This window comes from Orbicella franksi, chromosome 11 (assembly GCF_964199315.1).
Source record: "Orbicella franksi chromosome 11, jaOrbFran1.1, whole genome shotgun sequence".
Lineage (NCBI taxonomy): Eukaryota > Metazoa > Cnidaria > Anthozoa > Scleractinia > Merulinidae > Orbicella > Orbicella franksi.
The window spans coordinates 13,278,933-13,302,275 of record NC_138155.1 but is presented as its reverse complement, the minus strand read 5'-3'; the positions used below and the strand labels follow the sequence as shown (position 1 = coordinate 13,302,275).

The 23,343-nt window shown below is 40.0% G+C and overlaps 1 protein-coding gene across 1 annotated transcript; it reads right to left on the bottom strand.

Annotated features, from left to right (window-relative positions):
- Positions 1 to 8,603: 8,603 nt before the first annotated feature.
- On the bottom strand, positions 8,604 to 19,199 carry LOC145460329 (melanocyte-stimulating hormone receptor-like). Its single transcript, XM_081445108.1, has one exon. It carries the CDS (start codon positions 18,159 to 18,161, stop codon positions 17,235 to 17,237), a length of 927 nt encoding a protein of 308 aa, XP_081301234.1. The 5' UTR covers positions 18,162 to 19,199; the 3' UTR covers positions 8,604 to 17,234.
- Between the last annotated feature and the right edge of the window lie 4,144 nt (positions 19,200 to 23,343).

Genomic DNA, 23,343 nt, shown 5'->3' with positions numbered 1-23,343 from the left:
AAAAGGTGGCTTTCGCCTGCTAAGCCTTCTCGGTTTATTCACTGCCACGTTCTATTTGTTATATTGTGTGTAAACCATAGCTGCTTAGTCAATAAAGGTTTTTTCGTGGCAGGGAAGTGCAACCTAGGCTGCACTTTGCCCCATTGTAAATGCTATGGCCACCCTTGGAAATAGGTCCGGATCTCTGCAGGATGGTGTCATCTTACCATCTAACCTATTGTCCTCCCAAAAGGGCACCCCCCTTCTGGTCCAGCCTATGTTACCCCCAAGGAAATAGGTCCGGATCTCTCCAAGATAGTGCCATCGTACCATCTGACCTATTGTCCTCCCAGAAGGGCACCCCTGTTCTGGTCCCCTTAGTAACATAGGTTCTTCTAGAGACGCCGCTACTCTGGGAGAGATAGGCTCTGTCTTCCCTGCCACCCATGTTTTGCCAGCATAATCAGCTTTTTGTTTCTGCTTCCTGCATCTACCCAGCAAAGGCGGGGGAGGGTTGCATTGTTGTTACCCATGTAAATATCCTCGCTGGTACTGTTAGATCTGCCCCTTCCCCTGTATGGATGTGGCTTAAATAAATTATACTAAATTGCACAGGAGCAGGGTCTCATTAATAAGCAGAGTAAAGCAATCAGAGATTTCTTTGACATGAAAGATCTGCTAGTCATTTTGCCGACAGGCTAAGGGTGAAGTTTCATTTTTAGCTGCTCTTGTTGATTGCGAGAAGAGTCGAAGCTAGAAATTCAACATGCCTTTTGGTGATAACTCCACTAGCCAGCATTTTAAAACACCATATTGAGTGTGTTGCACTGAAAAACTATACCGTGCTTTATGACAAACTTGATCGCATCATGGTGGCCTTTAAGTTGATAGACAAGATGCTCCTAACTACCACAGGTCACGGACTATTCTGCCTCCACTCCACAACAAATAACAACACAGCATCGCTGAACCAAATAAGTTTATTTTGGGAGGGTCTGGCGAGAACCAACCCGAACACAAACAATTTACAATTTACATGAGAAATCCTTGAAAAGCAACCAAGAATAAAGCTATCTCCGCACGTACAAGTCATTTGATAGAGCCAGTAGGGCTGCTGAGCAACAACACCTCAATTAATACACAAAATATATGGCCTACTTCTCCGAATAAGCAATCAGTCTTGGTACCAGTTAGGCTGGGGGATATCAGCTCCGTCATTACATTTGTCTATAAGATAAACAGGCCATCTTGGCCTACTTCCCCAAATAAGCTCTCATTACAAGCTTTGTGCCAGTTAGGCTGCCAGTTAGGCTGCCAGTTAGGCTGGGGAAAATCAACTCCGACGTACAATATAAATAAAATGCAATATAAACCTAAAGTGCAAAATACAAGAAGAAAACGAACAAGTCTTAAAAACTAGTAGAGCTGAGCAACCGCTAACAAGGCAAATGCGGTTTGAACGGACGCCAGAAAAAACCTGCCAGGAAAAACCCCTGTGGGGAAAATATGTGCAGGGAATCTGGGTAAGAACCAAGGCTCAAGCTCCAAGCCAATAGAAGCCCATCCTACGAAGGCTTTACAAAAATGAAATTTGAACAGCCGATCCTACCAGACTGGATGCATGGTACCTAGAAAAGAAAGAACTAAACAAAGAAAAAATTAAATAAAACGAAACGAAAAAACGTGGTTGGTTCTGAAGCCTAGATGACAACCACGTGTTATAACCGGTCTTATATACCCCTACATCCCTACCCATGATACCCCGGCCTGGAACCCAGGCCCTTGTTGTATCTAGTACCGACAAAATAGTTATTTCAGCCTTATTCGCTAGCCCACTTGTCCGAAATAACATTTTTAAACCACAGAATGAAACTTTTTACCGTTGGTGAGTATCCTGGTCCATTATACCAAAACATATGATTTTATCAAAGGCAATTCATCCTAATGAAAGGTGACCTAGAGAGGGTAAAGGTTAAGAGAAATAATTTATCCATATAGTCTTTAGTTTTATGGTAATAATTCTCAAGTTACTTGAACCACTGCTCTAGCATGTACGCAAAAAACAAAAACAAAAATGACTCTGAAGTGTGCAAAAAAGTAAATTCGTGAGCACTGATAATGAGTAGTAGCCCAAGAAAGTCACAGGATACATCATGTGGTCAACAAAAGACTTCAAAGTTTAATGAATCTACAAACGGCAAACACAATTTAGTCCCTCATTCATTGATCTACTGAAATGATTAGGTTGGTTCAGTCTTCGTAAGTTTTGTTGGGAGCCCCTATTCGGAACGTGTACCCTGAGGTGAATTATCAAGATGTGGTAAGCCACTTTTTGTAATTGTAGAAGCCGCCGTTGCGTTTTCGCCGTCGCATTTTGTAGCTTTCTTTGTGTTTTGCAACCCCTCAGACGACTCATTAACTGCTTCTACGGCTTTTAAGATTTTCATTTAACCTAGCGTTACCACTGAAAAAGTATAACATATAGATTTAGCCAAGCCTAAAAGCGAAGAGTCAAAGTTATTTATTTGGATGTTGTTAATTATCAAAATAACCTATTATGTAAGGCAAAGTTTGGACGATTTTGTAGTTCCAGCCCGAAATTGCACCACATCTTCGTTGGATTAAATTGTAATGCGAATATTAAAAAGCTTAAACCATTAAATTAAGAGGGCTATTGGGCTGAATTGTATGCCCTAAATAAATCGATGTGCAAGAAGACAGGCAGCGGTTTTCTGTTTTGGACACATTCCTCGTGTGTATGACTCCACACACAACAAATCAACTTGCATGAAATTTTCCTACAGGATTGCTGATCAGCAAAGCTTTATGATTTTGTGATAATGAAGCGAAAATTTGAGCCTTAATTCAAGGACAGATTCCAAGGGCAGATTTTAAGGGAAACAGAGAGCCCTCCTTCGAAGTCAATCACTTTTAGCTAGCAAGCACTCTCTAAATCTCTCTAGATGTCGCCCTTCACATAGCCCTGCGCCTGCACTCACACCGCTCAGCGGATTCTCCCATATTGAGAGGGGTCGAGGAGCACTGGGAACAAGACATTTACCTGCCATTTTGTGGCAAGTTTGTAGCCCTGAAAAACACGCCTGATTTAACCATTTTGAACAGAGTTTTCAGGTCTCAATTCAGGTGAGTTTTCCTTTTTTATGTATTGGAAAAAATCGTGCTCAGTTAGAAACATGTCACATCATAAGCAACGTGTACAGGTGTAGAAAGACCTGTCCCTGAAAAATTCGAAGTTAACTTGAACGCCATGAAATGTTGACACGAGAAGGCAGCCAATAGGTACAGTACTTTCTTTAGTGAAAAGGTTATGAGGTGAGCCATCTGATTTTTTTCCCCTCATTTTTCCTTGTCGATAGCGGTAGGCTGTTATGTTATAGGGTTGACTACAGTTTTTCATTGTAAGTAAGCTTATTTACACTACGCTTTTGATTCGTTCGGTCAGTCCCAGGGTAGACAATCTATAAAAATCGATATCGAAAAACCACTTAATAAATCGATATCAATAAATAAACTGAATTTTAAATGCTTTCGATGTTATCGATCAATCGATAAAAATCGATACTCACAACCTGGCGAAATCGTTTCCTTCCACTCAATCAGACATTACAGCGGTTATCAATCACACGCGACCTTCAGCGTAAAAACGTCTTGAGAAAACCTAAGTTTTGGTGGACGTCAATCATCTCCGCCTCCTAGCCGACTGGATAAAAATTTACCTGAAAAAAAAAGTCTGAAACCTTGCTGTAGTCCACTAGTAAACATTATCATTTTACTTTCGGTGTGTACGGCTAGCTCACTAAATACATCGGCATTAAATATTCCTTGAAATCTATAAATGGAGACGTTTGTCGGTTTTTTTTTTCAACGGCCATCCCCATGCATGAATGACCCCGAGACCAAGCAAATCTGCACGCGAGCGAACAAATTATTTCTGCACGGTTTTTGCTGGGCTATCTCTAAAACGGTGAATGAGGAATCGAGGAACAGGGAACGGGGAACGAGGAACGGGGAACGGGGAACGGGGAACGGAGAACGGGGAACGGGGAACGGGGAACGGGGGAATCTCTAAAAGGGGGAATCTCTAAAAGAGGGAATCTCTAAAAGGGGGAATCTCTAAAAGGGGGAATCTCTAAAAGGGAGAATCTCTAAAAGGGGGAATCTCTAAAAGGGGGAATCTCTAAAAGGGGGAAACTCTAAAAGGTGGAATTTCTAAAACAGGGAATCTCTAAAACAGGGAATCTCTAAAACAGGGAATCTCTATAAGGGGGAATCCCTAGAAGGGGGAATCTCTAAAAGAGGGAATCTCTGAAAGAGGGAATCTCTAAAAGAGGGAATATCTAAAAGGGGGAATCTGTAAAAGGGGGAATCTGTAAAAGGGGGATCTCTAAAAGGAGGAATCTCTAAAAGGGGGAATCTCTAAAAGGTGGAATCTCTAAAAGAGGGAATCTCTAATAGAGGGAATCTTTAAAAGAGGGAATCTTTAAAAGGGGGAATCTTTAAAAGGAGGAATCTCTAAAAGGGGCAATCTCTAAAAGGAGCAATCTCTAAACGGGGGAATCTCTAAAAGGGGGAATCTCTAAAAGGGGGAATCTCTAGAAGGGGGAATCTCTAAAAGGGGGAATCTCTAAAACGGGGAATCTCCAAAAGGTGAATCTCTAAAAGGGGGAATCTGTGAGTTTTTTTTACACCCTTCACTCCTGATATTACTCTCATGATCCTTTTTTTTTTTCCTGTAGACAAAACGATAATTTAATTTATTCTAAACCACAAAGGCAAATAACAAATTTTCATAACAGTATATTCTTAGTGTTTTCTTAGTGTTTTCTCAGCTCCTACAAATTGATGGCGACTTAACAATATCTGCCTTTATCGTAATTTAAACCAGAAATTAGGATTTCGTCAAGCACTCCAAAACAACAGAACAAAACTAACATACCTGGCAACGATATGTGCCTATGCTCTAAGCCCTGAAGGCTATATGTATATTCTTAGTTCTGGAGTGACGTACAGATCTCGTTTGGATATCTAGCGATCGGCTTTCGCCAAAATCAGAGAGCTTACATATCACAGGCTCGTGTTTCCACGCGTAAGCTATCTTATTTCGATCCATCTCCGCCCGTTAGTGGCGATTGCTAACCAACACATTTGCCGGTTTCAAGTCCCTGTGCGCTATTCCATTTTCGTGCAAGTAGAGCAGTCCTCCTGCAATATCAGCGGCAATCTTATCCATAAATGTACCCTCTATTCCATTGCAGTCTTGACTGTCGATAAGGTACATTAACTGGTTTAACGAGTTCAGCTTTCCTTCATCGCCGAAAACTTCAATATCGAAATACACGTACTCTAGCATAATTGCCATGGGGTCCTGGCAAACAGCTTTGAATTGGACGATATTTTCGTGGCGTATTTTTGACAACAACGTGGCCTCTTTAACAAAAGCTTCAGCAAAGTCCGCAGAGGACGAGAGCAGTTTCTTCACTACGGCGTCCACTTATTGCGTTCTGGGAATATTTAGTTCTTAATACGGCACTAAATGAACCTTATTCGATAACATCTTGTGTGGCGAGGTCATCCCACTTAATGTGGAAGACCTTGGAACTTAGCGACCTTTTTCTTTCGAAAAGTAAATGGCAGAGGAACTTTAAATTCCTCTCCACCTGACGGCATGGCGCAAAGAGCGGTCTGGATTAGCAAGGAATCAGTGATTATAGTGAGCAAATTCCCGCCAAAATCTCTGACTAGGTCAAAGGAATTTCTCTAGGAAGTATTGTGAAAAATAGCACGAGACTCTAAATTCTCCTTACCACCGACGCGACACCTTGAATCAAAACTCCCGCGAGCAGTTGGCGATTCATGTATTCATATGATTTCCCAAGTTGCCCGCCATTCAAATTTTTTGGAACTAGAAAATTATTGTAATGGAGTTTGAAATGTCCTCAATGGAAGTTAATCTATATGTCTGTAAACTAACGCTGCAATAAACTTCCGTTCATATCGGCAAAATTTTCAAAACGTTAAACAACCCACCAGATATGTTTTAGCACAGTGAACGATGACAACAGATCTTGTCGCGACATCTTGGCAAAAGTGGTCACAAAGAACAAGTCCGGATAAAATGTAGGTTAAAATTTGTTCGTCAGCGAATAACAATCCCGTATTGTGGTTTTTCTTTCATCAACCAACGTGTGGAACAAAGTGACATATACATATAAACCTGAGATATATATTCCGACAGATATAACCTGACAGAGATATTCCCTGAGGAAATTCAGTTTTTAAACTTGACCTTTGCACGTTCCTGTGACATTTCCTGTAAAATGGCTAGATTGCGCAATGTCAGAGGCAGGAATAACTACTAATAATAACTTTACCTGGTGTTTTATCCTGCGAACAGGCGTTCTAGCGAGAGCGTGTAGAACGGACGAAAAGAAATATTTGGCAAGCGAAGGGAAGCCGAGCCGAGCGATACAATTTTGTTTCGCAAATTTCCCACTTGAGAGCATGTTCGAAGTCCATAAGCATTAAAAATTCTCATTTTAAAGATTCCCACTTTTAAAGATTCTCCGTTTTCATGATTCCCGCTTTTAATGATTCCCGCTTTTAAGGATTCCCGCTTTTAAAGATCCCCGCTTTTAAAGATTCCCCATTTTAAAGATTCCCGCTTTTAAAGATTCCCCCTATTAGAGATTTCCCCGTTTAGAGATTCCCTCTTTTAGAGATTCCCTCTTTTAGAGATTCCCCCTTTTAGAGATTCCCTCTTTTAGAGATTCCCCATTTTAGAGACTCCCCCTTTTAGAGATTCCCCGTTTTAGAGATTCCCGCTTTTAGAGATTCCCCCGTTTAGAGATTCCTCCGTTTAGAGAGTCCCCCTGTTAGACATTCCCCCTTTTAAAGATTTCCCCTTTTAGAGATACCTCCTCTTAGAGATTCCCCCTTTTAGAGATTCCCCCTTTTAGAGATTCCTCCGTTTAGAGATTCCCCCTTTTAGAGATTCCCCCTTTTAGAGATTCTCCCTTTTAGAGATTCTCCCTTTTAGAGATTTCCCCTTTTAGAGATTCCCCCTTTTAGAGATTCCCCGTTCCCTGTTCCCCGTTCCTCGATTCTCCATTCTTCGTTTCAGAGATAGCCGTTTTTGCTGGGGCTACGGACTGAACAATACTTGAACCTATAAATTTGTAACTTATTACCTTACAAAATTATAAGGTTTATAAGACGTTTAAGTCTTGTTCAGTCCGTAGCCTCAAGACAAATACGTGCAGAAATAATTTGTTAGCGTGTAGATTTGCCTCATCTCGCGGTCATTCATGTATGCGAATGGCTGTTGAGAAACCCAACCCGTCCGTCTTCAGTTATAAATTTCAAGGAATATTTAATGCTAATGTATTTAGTGAGTTAGCCGTACGTACCGAAAGTAAAATTATAAGTTTTACGAGTGGACCGCTGCAAGGCTTCAGACTTTTTTCTCAGTTAAATTTAACATACAGTCGGCAAGGAGGCGAAGATGACTGACGTCCACCAAAACATAGGTTTTGTCGAGACGTTTTTGATAACCGCTGTAATTTTACTAGGCTTTTGTACATTATGCTTTTATTTTCCCACCAAAATGCTCCACCTTAATGCTCCATTTTTCCCACTAAAATGTTCGGTCTCCTCCCAGAAAGTCACTAAAATGTATGCTTGGTTAATTCTCATACATAGGGTTTCTTAAATTTTAATAATTTTAAAGTTTTAATACAATTAACAGCTCAGGGCGCTTAAAAAAATAAAAAAAATTTAAAAAAAAAATTAAAAAACGTATACGTAGTATAACGCAACGTTTTTAATAGTTTTAAAGTGCCACTAAACCCAATTTTTTTTTCCTTTAATAAAGTCTACTAGTTTCCATGATTATTTCAGCGAAAAAAAGTATCTCGATTGTTAAAATCCCTGCGTTTCTACAGGCGTTTAAACATGTTATTTCTATGTTCACGACCGCGCAAAGTGGGATCTGGGTCGAGCTTCTGGTGACGTCACTTCGGGAACCGGGCTAAAACACTCAAGAGACTTTTGACTGAGCTTCGAGGGCTGTCAAAACATTTTCGGGTTATTTGTGATTCATATTTTATCAAAACTGGACAAGAACTTTTAAGTGGAAGAACTGTATCATCTAGCATTACAATTCGGAGTCTAGCTACGATTTGGACGGCTGCGATGTACATATATTTTTTTATATATTTCGAAGTGCGGGTCGCCAGTCGAGATCGCCGCGTTGTATAATTATATTTAGGTCGGAATCGACAATTTGCTGGTCCGTTTGGGTTATAAAGGTACAAATGATGACTGAAGAGTTAGCTTACAGCTCTTGAGTTTTTTAATTAATGAGTGAATAAAACGGTCAACTGTTCAGTATTTTAACGCAACGGTAAGACTTCAAGGACAACAGTAAGTTTTAGTTGATTCTGATTATATTCATTTCTTTATATTTGTTTTTAACAGTTTGCTAGAGGATATCTGGGATTACGGCGGACGTGCCCCCAGCCGCGAGCGATGATGGACGCCTGTATTCGCAGGCTACTTTTTCTGTAAAGAATCAAGACGTTTTAAATGATGATGCATTGCATTTTAAGCTCGCAAGATCTGTCTTGAAGATCGCATCATTTGAATTCGCCAACCTTAAGCATTTTAACTCCACTTTCATGAATTTAAAAATTGCTAGGCTAGTTTTGAACGCGAAATGCGAAATACTCGTGTTCACGTCAGTGATTGCATTGTGATGAACAAAATATAGTTCACCTTGTCGCTTATATTTATATACTTTCAAGTAATGAAGAAATATCTAAAAATGAGAAAACATACCTTTAAAAACATCTGCAAGTTTCTCTAGTCCCTGACGGACAAGCCATTGTTCGACAAACGCCTCGTCTTTCCCGATGAAGTCATCAAATGGCACTTTCCAAAACACGTGTGTCGAATGCCCGGGAGTCGCCCCGGGGTACGCAAATGCCCAGCCCCCGGGCCGCGATAAAATTGCGGATGCCCCACCCCCGGGACTGATAACGCGAGCAAATGCCCCTATCAGTTAAATGAATACATTTCTACTTCACTGTTATTCTGAATGAAATGTCCATTTTACGCACGCTAATAACCTGGGAGTCCTCGACCCATTAGCTTGTGTGTCGGTTGATTGAAAAGCGCATTCTTCTCTCAGCACGACAATCTCCGTCGAGTCGAATCTTAATCGTTTGTTTCACTTTCCTCATATATTTATAGATGCTTGATCCATTCTAAGTTTGTAAATTAGATATATTTCGTTCCTAAAAGACGAAGCTCAAAGAACAAAATAATTCTGTATTCGGGATAGCAATTGAGAAACACGGCCGGATTACAGGCGACCTCCGGCGTGCGTGTGTTTTTATTGAAATCACAAATACATAGCTAGTTCACCGGTTCGAAGCCTCAACAATCTTCTTTGCGTCGTTGTAGAAGGTAGGTTTCGTTTACTATTCGTTTAGACAAGTCTCTACTTCGAGAACAAAAAACGCTATGCGTTTAATTTACCGTGTAATTTCCTCACCTATAATTTCGTCTGGGACTCAGAGGATTTTTTACGCTCAAAATAGTCAGATGGCTTCCAGCTTATCCCAAATTCGTCTTATGCAGTACCTTGACAGTTTCAAGCTTTCCACTAGAGATAGAGAAGAATATACAGGCCATGGAAATCTCTACGTTTTTACAGTAGCGGCGAACCCGAGATCGAAGAAATCCCCAATGGCTCACGGCTTTAGCTTCGCACAGATCAGCCACTTCTTTGGTCTTTTTCTCGTTTCTGGTAGAGTTTCATCGAGATAGAGGTACTGAATGAATAGGGATACTCTATTCTACGCATCCTGTATTGCTACAGCCTCCAACAACATATCTTACTTGCATTCTGCAACGATTTTGACACACACTATCGCATGTTTGCATACATTCTTAGGGGTGGTGAATGGTACCCAGAAAATCGTGGATCTCGGAAATTCTTGATCCGATCTCGGAATCTCGGAAGCTTTTGTTACGAGTCACGAAGTCTCGTTTTTCATGTGCTTCTTTCGGTCTCGGAGTCTCGCATTTTTTTCGCAAGGTCACGGAGTCTCGGATTTGCTTTTTTAGCAGAGGTTCTCCGGCAAAAGTTATCGCGTTAAGCGAGCAGCGTCAGTGTTGCTGCATATCGTTTACACAAACGGCAGCAAATACGGAACTTTTATTTCTCTTATTATATTCACTCAGCCCCCGCGCATGCTCATTTGATCAGGTTTCCGCTGACAATAACCATGCGCACGCTTTGATGCTGAAATCGCACGAAAACATGGTCGGTGGACTGTATTTTTAGTCGGTTAAGTCAAAGAATTCAAGTAACTCGATTTAGATTTTATAAGTAGTTAGTCTAAGGACGTGCGATAGTAGTCTGGAATATACCGGCTGTCTTAGACGGTGTATTCTAAGCTATTGTAGAATATCGTTTCGCAAAACAAACACAACATTTTACTGTAATGGTCTTTGCAATGAAGGAGCACTACGTCAACTGGAGAACTTCTGGAGGTCGTAGAAAATAGAAATGTAGATTTGACCTCTAAATAAGACGTCTTCAAGAAAACGACTAACTGCATGCTTACTTTAATTTGCTTTACTTACGTTATGTAGTGTTCTTACCATGTGTTTGGTAATCCAGCGTTTTTGTTCTCCTCGGCCTTTGTGGTAAGAATACAAAAGCAAAAACCGGCACAACGTAGAATGATTTTTTGAAGGTGTATTATATTTCGGCTGGCCAAATATAGTACACCTTCAAAAAATCATTCTACGTTGTGTCGGTTTTTGCTTTTGTATTCTTCATTTTATATGTAAAGCCGATTAGATCACTATTGATCCAACGTATACCAGCAGGATCATTGTTCCGGTTGCTTGCTTAAACATTTTGTGGTAAGTTACTTCGCATTCCTGAGTCGTGCGCCGCGTCGCCTTCTGGAGCAAGCTAAACACTTTACTTTCACAGCAGTTGGCCTACACCTCTTGAAAACCTCTACTTTGATTCGTTCTTGTTAATCTGCACCTCTTTTTTTCTTTGAGCTTCTTTGGGCTAGAAGTATTGTTTGTATTGTTAACCTATTGTTAATTTTTTTTATTTTTTCGTTTGGCCAATTATAAAAAACCTTGTAAACGGTGCAGGTCGCCCCTTTTACAGTGCCTTTGTCTACCCAGGAGTGTAAATGGGTACCTACCAACTGTCGGGGAACTTTAAAAAGTGCTCAGTAGGGATTAACCCTTTGAATACCAAACTTTCGCCAAAAATACCGTTTTTTACCGTTTAGTCAGGTTTTTGGCTGCCATGACGCTAAATAAGCCTATGTTTTGCCAAGATAGGTTTTTTTTTCAAAAGGAGAGATTTTTCGAGGATTACGTGCAAAATTGAGCAATATTTCAATTCCGGGCATGCGCATAAGCCAAAATTTGGTGCCATTACCCGTTGTCAATTTTGTTTGTTGCCCCTTTCCTTTGTTTTTTTCTCGGCCCTTTTAGTCTGGCTACCTTTTGCGTTGCATGTTCTCTCTGGCTGCCGTGGAAAGTTGGATGTTAATTACGAGCGAAGCCTAGAAATAGACCTTGATCAATCATAGGCATAGTGGACCATTTTACCACTCTTTTTGCACCAAACCTGATAACGCTGTTTTTCGATTTGCGACGTCGGAATGTCGTCGATATCTAAACCTGACAACTGTGCGGATAGGCCTAGCCTAGTTCTACTATGTGCTTATAAAGAATATCTAATGACATTGAAATTGATGACATCACAAGTGGTACAAAGAAAATGACCATCAGTTACGCGTATATGCGTAATTAGGGTTAACATGCGTCGAACTCCTCGTTCTTGCATGTTAAGCCACTTGACACGTGAAGACTTTACTTTTATACCACATTTTACTGACGATATCTGTGTGGAAGCCTCAGTCAGTGGTCGCCCTCTGGAAGTACTGGCACTATTTTTGTCTCTGACTGCCGTTTCTATGGAGGGTTCTTTCCTAGGAATTTGGCTCAATCCCATCACACACTGATGGTAAATAGCTTCATCGATTTCCAGAAGAAAATCATCATCAACATAACTGATAGAGCCCTCAGCTCTTAGCTTACTTATAACTTGATCCAACTTAACCATGCCAGTGAACTCATAGTGAAACAGCAAACAGTCCTCTGAATCTGGAGAATGCTGACCCCCCACTGGAGAGTATATGTGCATTTTTGCTGCATCACAGGCTTGGTATGGTCTCCAATCTTGCACCACTGAAATGGTCAAACTTGTTCCAGCCTAGGTTTTTATCCATTTCGCGGTCGAAATTATCGTTTTACTAGGTTACTCACACAGGTGACCTGTGCAAGGAAATAATTTGCCGGCGAATTTGTTCACGCCATGACAGCCGGTCACTATGATCCTTCATTATTCTTTCATTGCGCGGTTAAAATACAAGCCAATACAGTTTTAGAGTAAAAGCCTTACAAACACACAGCAGATGCATATGTAGACCTCCTTAAATCGATACTTACGAATAGTAAGAGCTCTTCAAGATACATCTTTTATAGGTAATGTCTGGAGACACGAGAATAATAATGAATAATCATGTATGAATGATTACAAAGTTAACAATTTACTTACATTTGCGTTTTCGCCGTTTCGTCCTCCACCCTCTCCTCGTCCATAACGCGTTATATCAACCAGTACGGAAGGTCAAACAATATTTAGCAGCTGAAGTTAGATCCCGTAGTAAGCTCGAGAGACTAACGGATGATCGTCGATGAGAAGCTATGAGATGTTTGAAGCTAACTGACCGGAAGTTGATGACAGCGCGTGACCTCGAAAGTAGCGGAAAGTCGGATCGTGATAGGTCGTAAAAAGGTCGAAATGTTAATGCATAACCAAATAGTTAGTGTTTATCTGTGACTGCTATTTTGGTAGTTCAAATAAACTACAAGTTATTGATTGTGTAATAGTTTTGACCACTTCCCTAAACGAGATCCAGTTTCAAGCGACCAAGAGCGCACGAATCTCATGTCTCGGGCACGGAGTTTTGCATTATTAAGGTCTCGGGCTCGGTTTTCTCTGTACTGAGTCTCGGGCTCGGATTTTCCGAAATCGTTTGAGTCTCGGTCTCGAATTTTTAAACAACAGTCTCGGCGTCTCGGCAAGTCTCGGATTTTACCATTCGCCACCCCTATTCTTCTCAGAAACAAAATATTATTATTCCCTAAGTGACGTCAGAAGCCAACTCGTCCCATTCTCCGCTATTCCTCGGTCGTGAACAGGAAAAGGGCAAATTTACAAACTTTAAAGATTCACAGAAAATTGACGAAAATAGCTACAACGATAATTTTTTCACAGTGGTAATCAGGAGAAAAAGAAAATTTATATTAGCGAAACAAATTTGGGGGGAGGGGGTTAGAGGCACTTTAAGGTATCAGTAAGGGGACAATTTACCATTTTGCATAATTTTACTTTTTTAAGCGGTTGGATAAGTCTTAAGGTTAGCAACTCCACGAAAAAATATTATATCTGCCGCTAGTTATTACGCGAGAAAGATTTTTTGCATATTAATTACTTAATTGAGAGTTGACAAGTTCTGTCAAATGAATTAATTATAGCCAATTTATACCAAAATATAAATTCCCTGTCACCACCGTATACCGCAAAAAGACCTTCACGGGCTTGCTTACCAATTTTTTAAGCTTTACACCCCTTTACTACAAAATGGGGTTGGTTAAAACGCTCATTGACAGGACCTTTAAGATCAACAACACGTGGTTGGGTTTTCACAATGATATTCAGAATTTGTTTACTAGTTTGCGTAAAAATCTCTTTCCCGATCATGTACTAGACGTGTTACTCCACCGTTATGTCACGAGAGCAGTAGTAGGAACGACACACGGCCTTCAACAGGTGTCGAGAAACAGAAGTTGCCCAAGCACTACTTCAAGATCCCCTACATCGGGCATTTTTTGGGTGTTGCACAACAAAGGGTGCACAAGCTAATCAATCGATTCTGCAAACCCATCGACATCAAATTTGTTTATTCTACCTTTAAAATTAAGAACTTGTTCAACGTGAAAGATCCTCTCCCTGACAGGCTCCGTACGCGCATCGTGTACAAATTTTCTTGTGCAAGCTGTAATGTTTGTTACGTTGGCGAAACAAGCCGACATTTCTCCACGCGCGTGCACGAGCACTTGTCATCGGACAGATCTTATCACGTTTATAAGCATTTGCAGGCTTCAGAGTCGTGCCCTACCCCTTGTAACTTAGACTGCTTCAAGATCATAGACTCTGCACCTACCAAGTACCAAGTTAAGCTTAAGGAGTCTATGTACATCAAGTGGGAAAAGCCTGACCTTAATCAACAGGTCAAACCCATCAATTTGACGCTTTCCCTATAGCTGCACGCGCACGCGCATCTTTTTATTTCCGTTAACTTCGAAATTTATCTAGCGTATTGTTTTCCAACGCAATGTAACGTATGATTTGTAACAGGGACGTTTTAAATCACTGTAAACTTTCATAACCGTCACACTGACGATGACGGATGTACCGTCGAAACATGCTTGTGAAAATTAAAAAAGTCGTATTATTTTTCAAAATATAAATTATAGTTAATGTCTAACCATACACCCCAGGAGAGAGAATAAATCAGGTCACTTCTGGTCACGGATTACTTCCCACATATGAGTTACTCATGTCGGATGATCCCGCTCAGCCAATCAGCATCTACCATGCACGTGAAATCTTGCACTGTATAATCACATGCTCAGCCGTGCACAACACAGTTCTTGCACTCTCTCATTCGCAGAACCAAAATTTCCCTCCCACTCTTCCCTGTTTTATCACTCTCTCTATGAAATGAGACAAGTAAATATGTGTTCCTTGAAATACAATTAGCTCTGGTACCTGTATTAGAATACAAAGGTATTGCAGTGAGAACTAAGGTTTAAATAGTAACTCCAAATAACGACTTTATAAAGTTTGACAATGAAATTATACCATAATAATAAACCAGGTAGCAGGTTGCTTGGGGGGATTATCATCCCCTCTTGAGGATTACCACCTCGTACTGAGTACCCTGGGGGATTATCACCCCCAGGGTGATCCTTACACCCCTAGGAAAAAGTGACCTAGAATTCTTCATTGGAGTGCTTCATCCCCTACCCCTTTTCCCCACAAATGTTCTGGTTGTGTTGTTTGTTTATATATAATCATAGTAAGGGTTATGGGTTAGGAACATTAACGAGGCAAGAAGTCACATGACATCAAGATCATGCTGAGTTGACACGCGATTCGCGCGCCATAATCAGTGCCGGATGTCTTCGAAGAAGAAAAAGCGATCTTGCCCGTTTTCATCGGCTGAATGAAGGCCAAAGAAGGTGAAAAACACTGTCGACAAAGAGTGGGCCGCTAAATAAGCGGAAAACGACAAAGGGTCGTTTTACAATCAAGACAAATTGCAGGATGAACTCGACAACGATCGCGATCAGGAAGCCAGCGGGCAAGCCGAAATGAGCGCAAGCCGCGCTGAAATACTGTTGCAAGAAACTGTCGAAGCAGAGGAGATTGACGAAGAGAAGTGGACGAAGTTGAAAGGCAGATCGATTGTACAAAATTAGAATCAGCAGTGCAACATTTTTTTTTTGTTACCCAGCTATTGTCATTTCTTCCAGCATCCTCGCCTTTGCATCAACATTTGTCGACGAAGTCCCGTTTACGACGTTCGCTCCAGCGTTTCCCTTTGTGCACTTGCATTTTCTCGGGGACCCTCTACGGGTCTTCGGCATTTTAACTGACATGGTCATAATTTTGAAGATTAGTCAACCGATACGTAAAATTTCGAACGCTAATATAGTAAATCAAAAGATAATTTCACGTTTACTAACTTTGGGATTCTAACTTCACACATGAAAAAGCGGTTTATTCAATGGTCAATGATTTACCGCGCGCCGTCGGGGAAATTTGTACCTGTTCCATGTTAACTGTCACAGTCCTTTTGTTAGACAGAAAGCTGATTCCTCTGCGATGTCTCCCTTGGTGTGATAATCTCATAACACTTGGATGCAGCCGAATTTTATTTTTTCTCTGTTTCTCGAAAGTAAAAAATAGGCGAGTTGTACGTACATTTCGAATTCCAGGTCGGCAGCCACTGGACCAAATTGGCTGAAATTCGGAGAGAATTTTGTCAGAACGATCGCCGACAAAATCGTGTCTGCAAATTCTATTATTCTTTTCATAAAAAGTTATGCCTTTCTTTTGCGGGCAGTCCTATTTTTTCCCCTTTTCTAACTTTATCCTCTTGTAAAACAATAACAAACGCATGCGCCAAAAATCTGATACACGCTTTTTGAGGTCAATGTGTGAAGAAACGGACACCATGTTAATCGTTTTATCCGACCTAAATTTAGCGGGCGTATACCTTGATTTATGGGTTCGTGAAGCTTTGTAAACATATTCACATTTTCGAAACACGGTAAATGTTTACCGTTTTGAACAGGTCGGGTCATAATCTGCAGTTACTAAGCTTCCAGTAAATATACGGTTTACATGGGTTTTTGATAAAACCACCAACGCCAGAGCGGACCGCGCGCGGATGGTCAAATGGGTTACACTGATACCTTAATACACCAAAAGATAATTCTCTGTATGATCATTTAATTTGATTTGACTGCCGCTGACCTCTTCTCAATCTCCACGCAGCTGTATTAGGGTGGCATTTTGAATTTTTTTCAATTTCAAATTAAGTCCTCATTTTCTCGTAAAAATAATTTTTTTTATTTTCTGGACGTGGAAAACAATTAATTTTCCGGGGAAAATGCCACTATAAAATGCTCGAATAATGCTTAGTGCTTTTGCCTCACTAAAATGCTCGAAAAAATGCTAGCGTAATGTACAAAAGCATAAATTTTACCCCCGATTTCTTGGGCTAGCTGATTTGTCAAACCAATTTATTGTTTCCCTAGGAGGGTCGAAACGTCGTTTTTTTAATTTTTTTTTTAACGTTAACTTTTATAGTGACCTTTACAGTATATTATTATACCAGTTTAAGCCAAGAAATGCATTTAGAAGCCAGAAAACGTCCAAAATCTCAAAGACTTGTGGTGTTCAATTTCGGGCTAATAGCTTAATTTGAATATTATTTTTGTCGACGGCTTTGCAGTCCAGTTTTTCCTTCTAATTTTGTTTTTCTATGAGCCAATTAACTTGAGCAACGCCAAAACTGACTGATGGTGTTCTTGACCGCTTTCCTCACTTCCCTCATTTTCCAACAGTACAGAAATGGGTTTAATGATGAATTGAAGTAAACCAGGGATAGCGTCACAGCCCAAGTGAGGGCAAGAGATGGTGAAGCTGATCCCGATATAGCAAACATAGTAACCACTATGATATGAGGCAGATAACACGCCACCAATGTCAGCTGCACCCACAATACACTGGACACAGTCTTTCTGTATCGTGCTAAATTAAGCACAGCCTTTCCTTGGTTCGGTTGTCCTTGTTGAATATGATCTTGCACTGAAACTTGATGTTGACGAAGTGAACTATAGATTTTCGCGTAACAGAAGACTGAGGTTAGCATACACATTGCCACTGCTATGCCGGTGAATGCTGCAGTGATGCGTAGACCGTAGAAGAATGTCATTGAAATGGCAGCGTTTGAAAGCGAAAAACTAACCACAAGGATCCATACTCTCTTCAAAGTTACCACTTGTCTGTATCGTAGTCCCAGCAACAGAGCGAGAAGTCTGTCAACGCTTATTGCAGTCAGTGTGAACAAAGACAGGCCACCTAAAAATGCACCTATAGTAATTGAAAGGATTCCTACAAGGTGACAGCGTTTGAATTGTTCCGAAGGCATCAAATAGATTACGTGAAGAGGCTGCGTAACCAGGCCCACGCAAAGATCAGTGCTCGCCAGACAACCTAACAATAGTTTCGATGGCGGGTAGAGAGACGAGGGCTTCTGAAGAGCAACAATAATCAGCATATTTCCAAGAAATGCAATGACGGAAAGAAGAACATTTAACGCAGACACAAGAATCTTTTGATGTGTGTCAACAATATCCGCCTTGCAAAATAAGTCTCCTATCGTCACGAGGGTTTGATCTTTAGTTGAGTTCCCCATTTCTTTCTAGATCATGCTGATTCTGTCAAAAGCAGTGACAGGAGTCAATCGAAAATGCAAGTCTTGTCCCAGCTGTCCTAGACCTCTTCCATGAAAAACGCCTCCAAATTGCGTGAACGTTTACCTAGTTCAATCTTTTTAGAGCTTTTTCCTGCTTATGCAAAACAAGAACAAAAAATAAAGCTTTAGCCCGATTGAAAGGTTTACTAAAGACAAAAGATATTGTCACTCTTTTGGTTAAGGTTATAGTGGAGCTCCGGAGGCCCGAAGGGCCGCCAAGCGGAGCCCCATACTCATATAGGAGAGAAAAGGCAACCCATGAACGGATCTTCTCATGGTTATCATGGCTAGCGGCATTGCTCGTGGGCGCGTACGAACGACGACGGCGACGGACGGAGTCGCGCAATATGGCGGCCATACTCCAAATAATGGTTGACAGAAACATGCAGCCTTGGTTTACCGTGTACTTCTTTGTTATTGGACATCCATGTTATGATTAATTGACACCTGTCAAAACGAGGTACCCGGTGACCAGAATCACGTGACCATATCGCGGACTCAAGTTTACGGCACATCGAGGTTATGTGTTGTTTTAAGGTTGACCGCTAACCAAGTGCTGGTTTTCGATTGGATCACGGGCTCAAGTTAACTTATTGAAAACTGGACAGGATTGTTCGGAAGTCGGTTAACGCTAACATAGGATTTAAAACTAGTCGAATTATCTTTTTCTCTTATACATATGTTTTTTGTTGCTTAGTTTTGTGTACATGGTGATAATAAAAACCTAAAACAAAAGGCCAAACAATATACAGAAAACCTCACCGCAAAGTTACAAAACTCAGATCAAACTTCTACCTTTTCCTGGGCTTGCTTAATCGGGCTCTGAACAAACCGGCCCAGGAGCTACGCTTTCAGGCTGACCTAAATCTATATATTATAATCACCCACGCACGATCTAGATTTCTTTTCTAGATCAAGAAAATGTATTTACTGTTGGTAAAATATTTTAACACTAAGTTCTGTGTATTTTGGAGAACTCTCACGTTTCACATTTAGTTTGAGTAAGTTCTGAGACCAATAGGTGCACTGAATTAGATCACTGAAAAAGATCTAGACAATTGCGAAATTTAAAGGTTAACTATAAATTCATTGTTTCTAGGCTTGGCCCTCGTGGTCGCCGTCTTTATTGCTTAAGTTCTATATAAATCCTTTGTGTCACTCGTTCAATCGCTGATATCAAGGGTGTTTCAAAATGCAAAAACAAAACTATATTTAAAATACCTGAAACGGCCAAAGAAATTGGAATCTGAGGTGTTCATCGAGGACTTGTGCTGTCCTTCAGTTTTACGTACTGGTGAAGAAGGCAGCCTTCAACATCTGCCTTGATTATTGTAAATTTTCGTGCTACAACGCATGATTCAATACATCTCTGAGTCGATTTGCATGAGGCAATGTAAACATGGCTCCTGAGGTGTCAGTTAATGAAAGAAATATAGAACAGCTGCCTTGTGATTACATATCAAACCTTTGAATTATACCAAACTTTAATTAGTGAGATGTTGGACTTCCCGTTGAGTAATGCTTATTTTTTTTTTCCCAGAAATATCAAGAATTCGTTCCAGGAATTTCTCCGACTAGGACTTAATTCTTTCAAGAATTTTATAACAACTCTAAAGAATATGTCTATTTGCAGCAGAATTTTCCGGCCATCGAGGACTTGTGCTGTAGTTAAATTTTCTGTACGAGTGAAAAATACAACACTCGACATCTGCCTTGATTATTGTAAACTTTCTTTGACAAACGCATGATTCAATCTTTCCCCAAGTCGATTTGCATGAAGCAATGTAAACATGACGACTGGCGTACCGTTGTATTTTGATTGCTCTTAAAAGAAATAGAGATCAACTACTTTCTGATTAAATATTAGAGCTTTGAATTATTCCAAACTAAACTTCAATCCCGTTGGCACGTTGTGAGTTGTTTGACTTCCCACTGAGTAAAAAAATGCTTAATTTTATTTTGCCAAGATTATCAAATATTCTTCTCTAGGAATTTTTCCGACATGAAGAACGTTTGGGTTATGTTTATTAACAGCAGACGCTTGAGTAATCAGGATCTTGATTGATCAACCAACTTGTCCAAAATGCATCTAATCATAAATCAGATAAAACGTTGGCTGTATAGTCTGTTTTTAATAAATAATAAATAAATAAGTATTTATATAGCGCCTATCCATGCCTGCTCTAGGCGCTGTACAATTCGCCAAAATGAGCTGTACTAATCTTAATAATTAAAAATGTGCATTTAAGAAAGTAATAGAAAGTAAAAATCGCTAAGAATAATAAGTTTTCTTAAAAAGATGAGTTTTGAGTTTAGATTTAAAAGAACTTAGATTGTCACATGAGCGGATAGAAAAAGGTAGACTGTTCCAGAGTTCAGGAGCGGAAACAGCAAAAGCTCGAGAACCATACGTCTTCAGGTGAAAATTCGTGGGGTTAAGAAGTAATAAGTGTGATGATCGGAGGATTCTGGAAGGTTGGTAGTACGCTACTAGATCTTGAATGTAGACAGGAGATTGTTGATGAAGAGCCTTAAAGGTAAGTAACATAATCTTGAATTTAATGCGTTCAGAAACAGGAAGCCAGTGTAATTCTTTCAGTATTGGAGTGATGTGGTCGTACTTTCGGGAACAGGTGATAAGTCGGGCAGCGGCGTTCTGAACAGACTGGAGCTTTTTTAAAGCACACTTCGGTACATTGTACAAAAGAGAGTTGCAGTGGTCGAGTTTGGATGACACAAAAGCATGGACCAGGATCTCGGTGGTTTTCGTAGATAAGAATTTCCTTATCCGGGAGATGTTGCGCATGTTGCTTTTTGTTACGTTTCCATCCGTAAGCAAGTGGAGGCGAAAGCAATGTATCACTCAAAACGAAATCAATTAAACAAAATGTAAATGGGGTGTTTTGTTTTTCAGCTACTTTACTTCGATTCTCCGAGCAGCTACATTTTGCAGGAACGTTTCCACCAGTGAAGTGGAAAACATTATAATGAAGTAAATAGAAGTATAGGGGAAAATAGTAACAAAATAAAAGTCTCGAATTTGAAAATAATAAAATAGGATTAAAGAAAAAAGCAAAAAAAATATTAACTAAATTTTGTTTTTGCTTTAGTTCCATTTTATACATTTACTTCAAAAAAAGAAACAACAAAAAACACGCAAGAAAAACCCGTTTTCGACTGTTACGTTCCCTGTCAGCTGAGTTCAGTATGTGTATTACAATGACTACAAGGTACCTCTTTTCAGTAGGCCATATTCGTGACTATAGCTAGGACTGACCCTAAAAAAAGACAATCGGTAAACAAATGGAACCTTTTTGTTTTCAATGACATTCTCCTCGAAAATAGTTCCCATTAATTGCAAGGAAGTTCTACTGCCAATATCGAGATAAAGAAAATGGTCAATTGGGCAAACTTCTCTTAATATATCGTAACCTCTGTATATCTTAAAGTATCTCCTTTTAGCATCTCCTAGGATTTAGAAGAGCTTTAATAAAGACGAGGTTCATTTTCTAGAAAGTGCTGTTCATGAGTCGATAGCTTGGACATTTACGTTTATACCTTTCACCTTTCACGAAAGGCTATATATTGTCGAACTCAATATCAGTTTCCATTATTGATACCACATTTGTAATTTGTGTAAAAGTCAATTCTAATTTTCTAAAAGAAGGCTCGTTTTAACTCTTCATTTCCGTTCCTCTGTAACAGTTCTTATAATAAAGTAGGCAAAGTTCCAAACATAGGCAATATAAGCCCTTTTAAACCATTTTGGCAAAAGGCACATAAGACAATTTTTTTTGGCGCTTTGGGTCTGGAAAAGTGAGAAAAAAATTAAATAAGCGAAAAACAAAGCTAAAACAACATCAGTTGTGATACTTACAAGTTCTTTCAAATTGTACTCCCTAAAGGCTGATGCAATTTTTGGTGAATTTCCAAATACCACTCACAGTGTAAATCATAAATTGCACTCGCATACACGTGATTACTTATACCTACAAGAGGACCAAAAATTCAAACTAGAAACTTTCGAACGGAATTTGGGGCCCTTATATGTGTCAACAGCGATCAAGATCAAAGGGGTTATATATCGTCTCCAGAAGTCTTATTTTGTCGTTAAAGACTTTCGGATTGGCTTGAATAAAGTGTGTAATTACAGGTTCCAAATCCGGCCTTGTTAGGTATGTTAGAAAGTCATTGTTTCGTATTCTAGTAACTATTACAGGATGTCTTCTATTTAGTGAAGGACGTTTGGTAATGAACGGAGCTACGTAAGGAAAATGGAAGAAAGGGGAAAGAAAGGAGGAACTAAGTACGGAAAATGGAGAAAGGAGATCATACAGTAATCACCAGATTTCCGTTCTATTTAACTAGTTCAGTTTTGGTTCGTTTAAGTTCAAACTCACGGGGCACTCGAAACCACTGTTTAGCAAAAGCTCTTTAAACTGCAGTCAAGGTTGAATATGCAATTGACAGCAAGCATCCCTTCTTCTTCTTCTTCTTCTTCTTCTTCTTTTTTCAACTATTGCTTCATGTGTCCGTTAAAATGCCTCCTGTTCTAGGTCTTCATTAACCGGTAGTTATTAATCTACACGATCAATCATATACTCTCAAAAACACGGATTAGAAGTTCCTTGAGAAAAAGGTGAGTGCAAACAACACCACACTGCTGAGTTGTGGTTACGCTTTTTTTCTTCTAAATCCACTGACAAATCTTCGCGCTGTATTTATCGTCAAAATCAACGTTAACGCTTTTACCTGTTCTGTGATCATCTTGCTGAACATACTGGTGATGGTTGGGGTGAAATCAAACGACAGCTTCGCACCAAATCTAACCTAGCACTCGCCTGTTTAGCCACAACTGACCACGTGGTAGACCCAGTTGTAGAAGGAAGTCCGCCGGATCGAAAAACAAATTGCTGCCAACTAATTTTCGTTAGAGGCCAAAGAGAAAATGCTTAAAAATAAGAGAGCATCTTATACAACAAGTACTGTACTACTTAGCCTCCACTCATGTCCAATACTGTCGAGTAGATTCCATCGGAAAAGAGAACTTTCTATTCGTTGTCGATCGAAAAATCGCATCTCATTAGTAACAACAGACCCGGCGGTCCAACGTCGTCGATTC

Excerpts from the sequence above, each read along its gene's own strand:
- LOC145460329 (XM_081445108.1), bottom strand. The coding sequence starts at position 18,161 with ATGGGGAACTCAACTAAAGATCAAACCCTCGTGACGATAGGAGACTTA.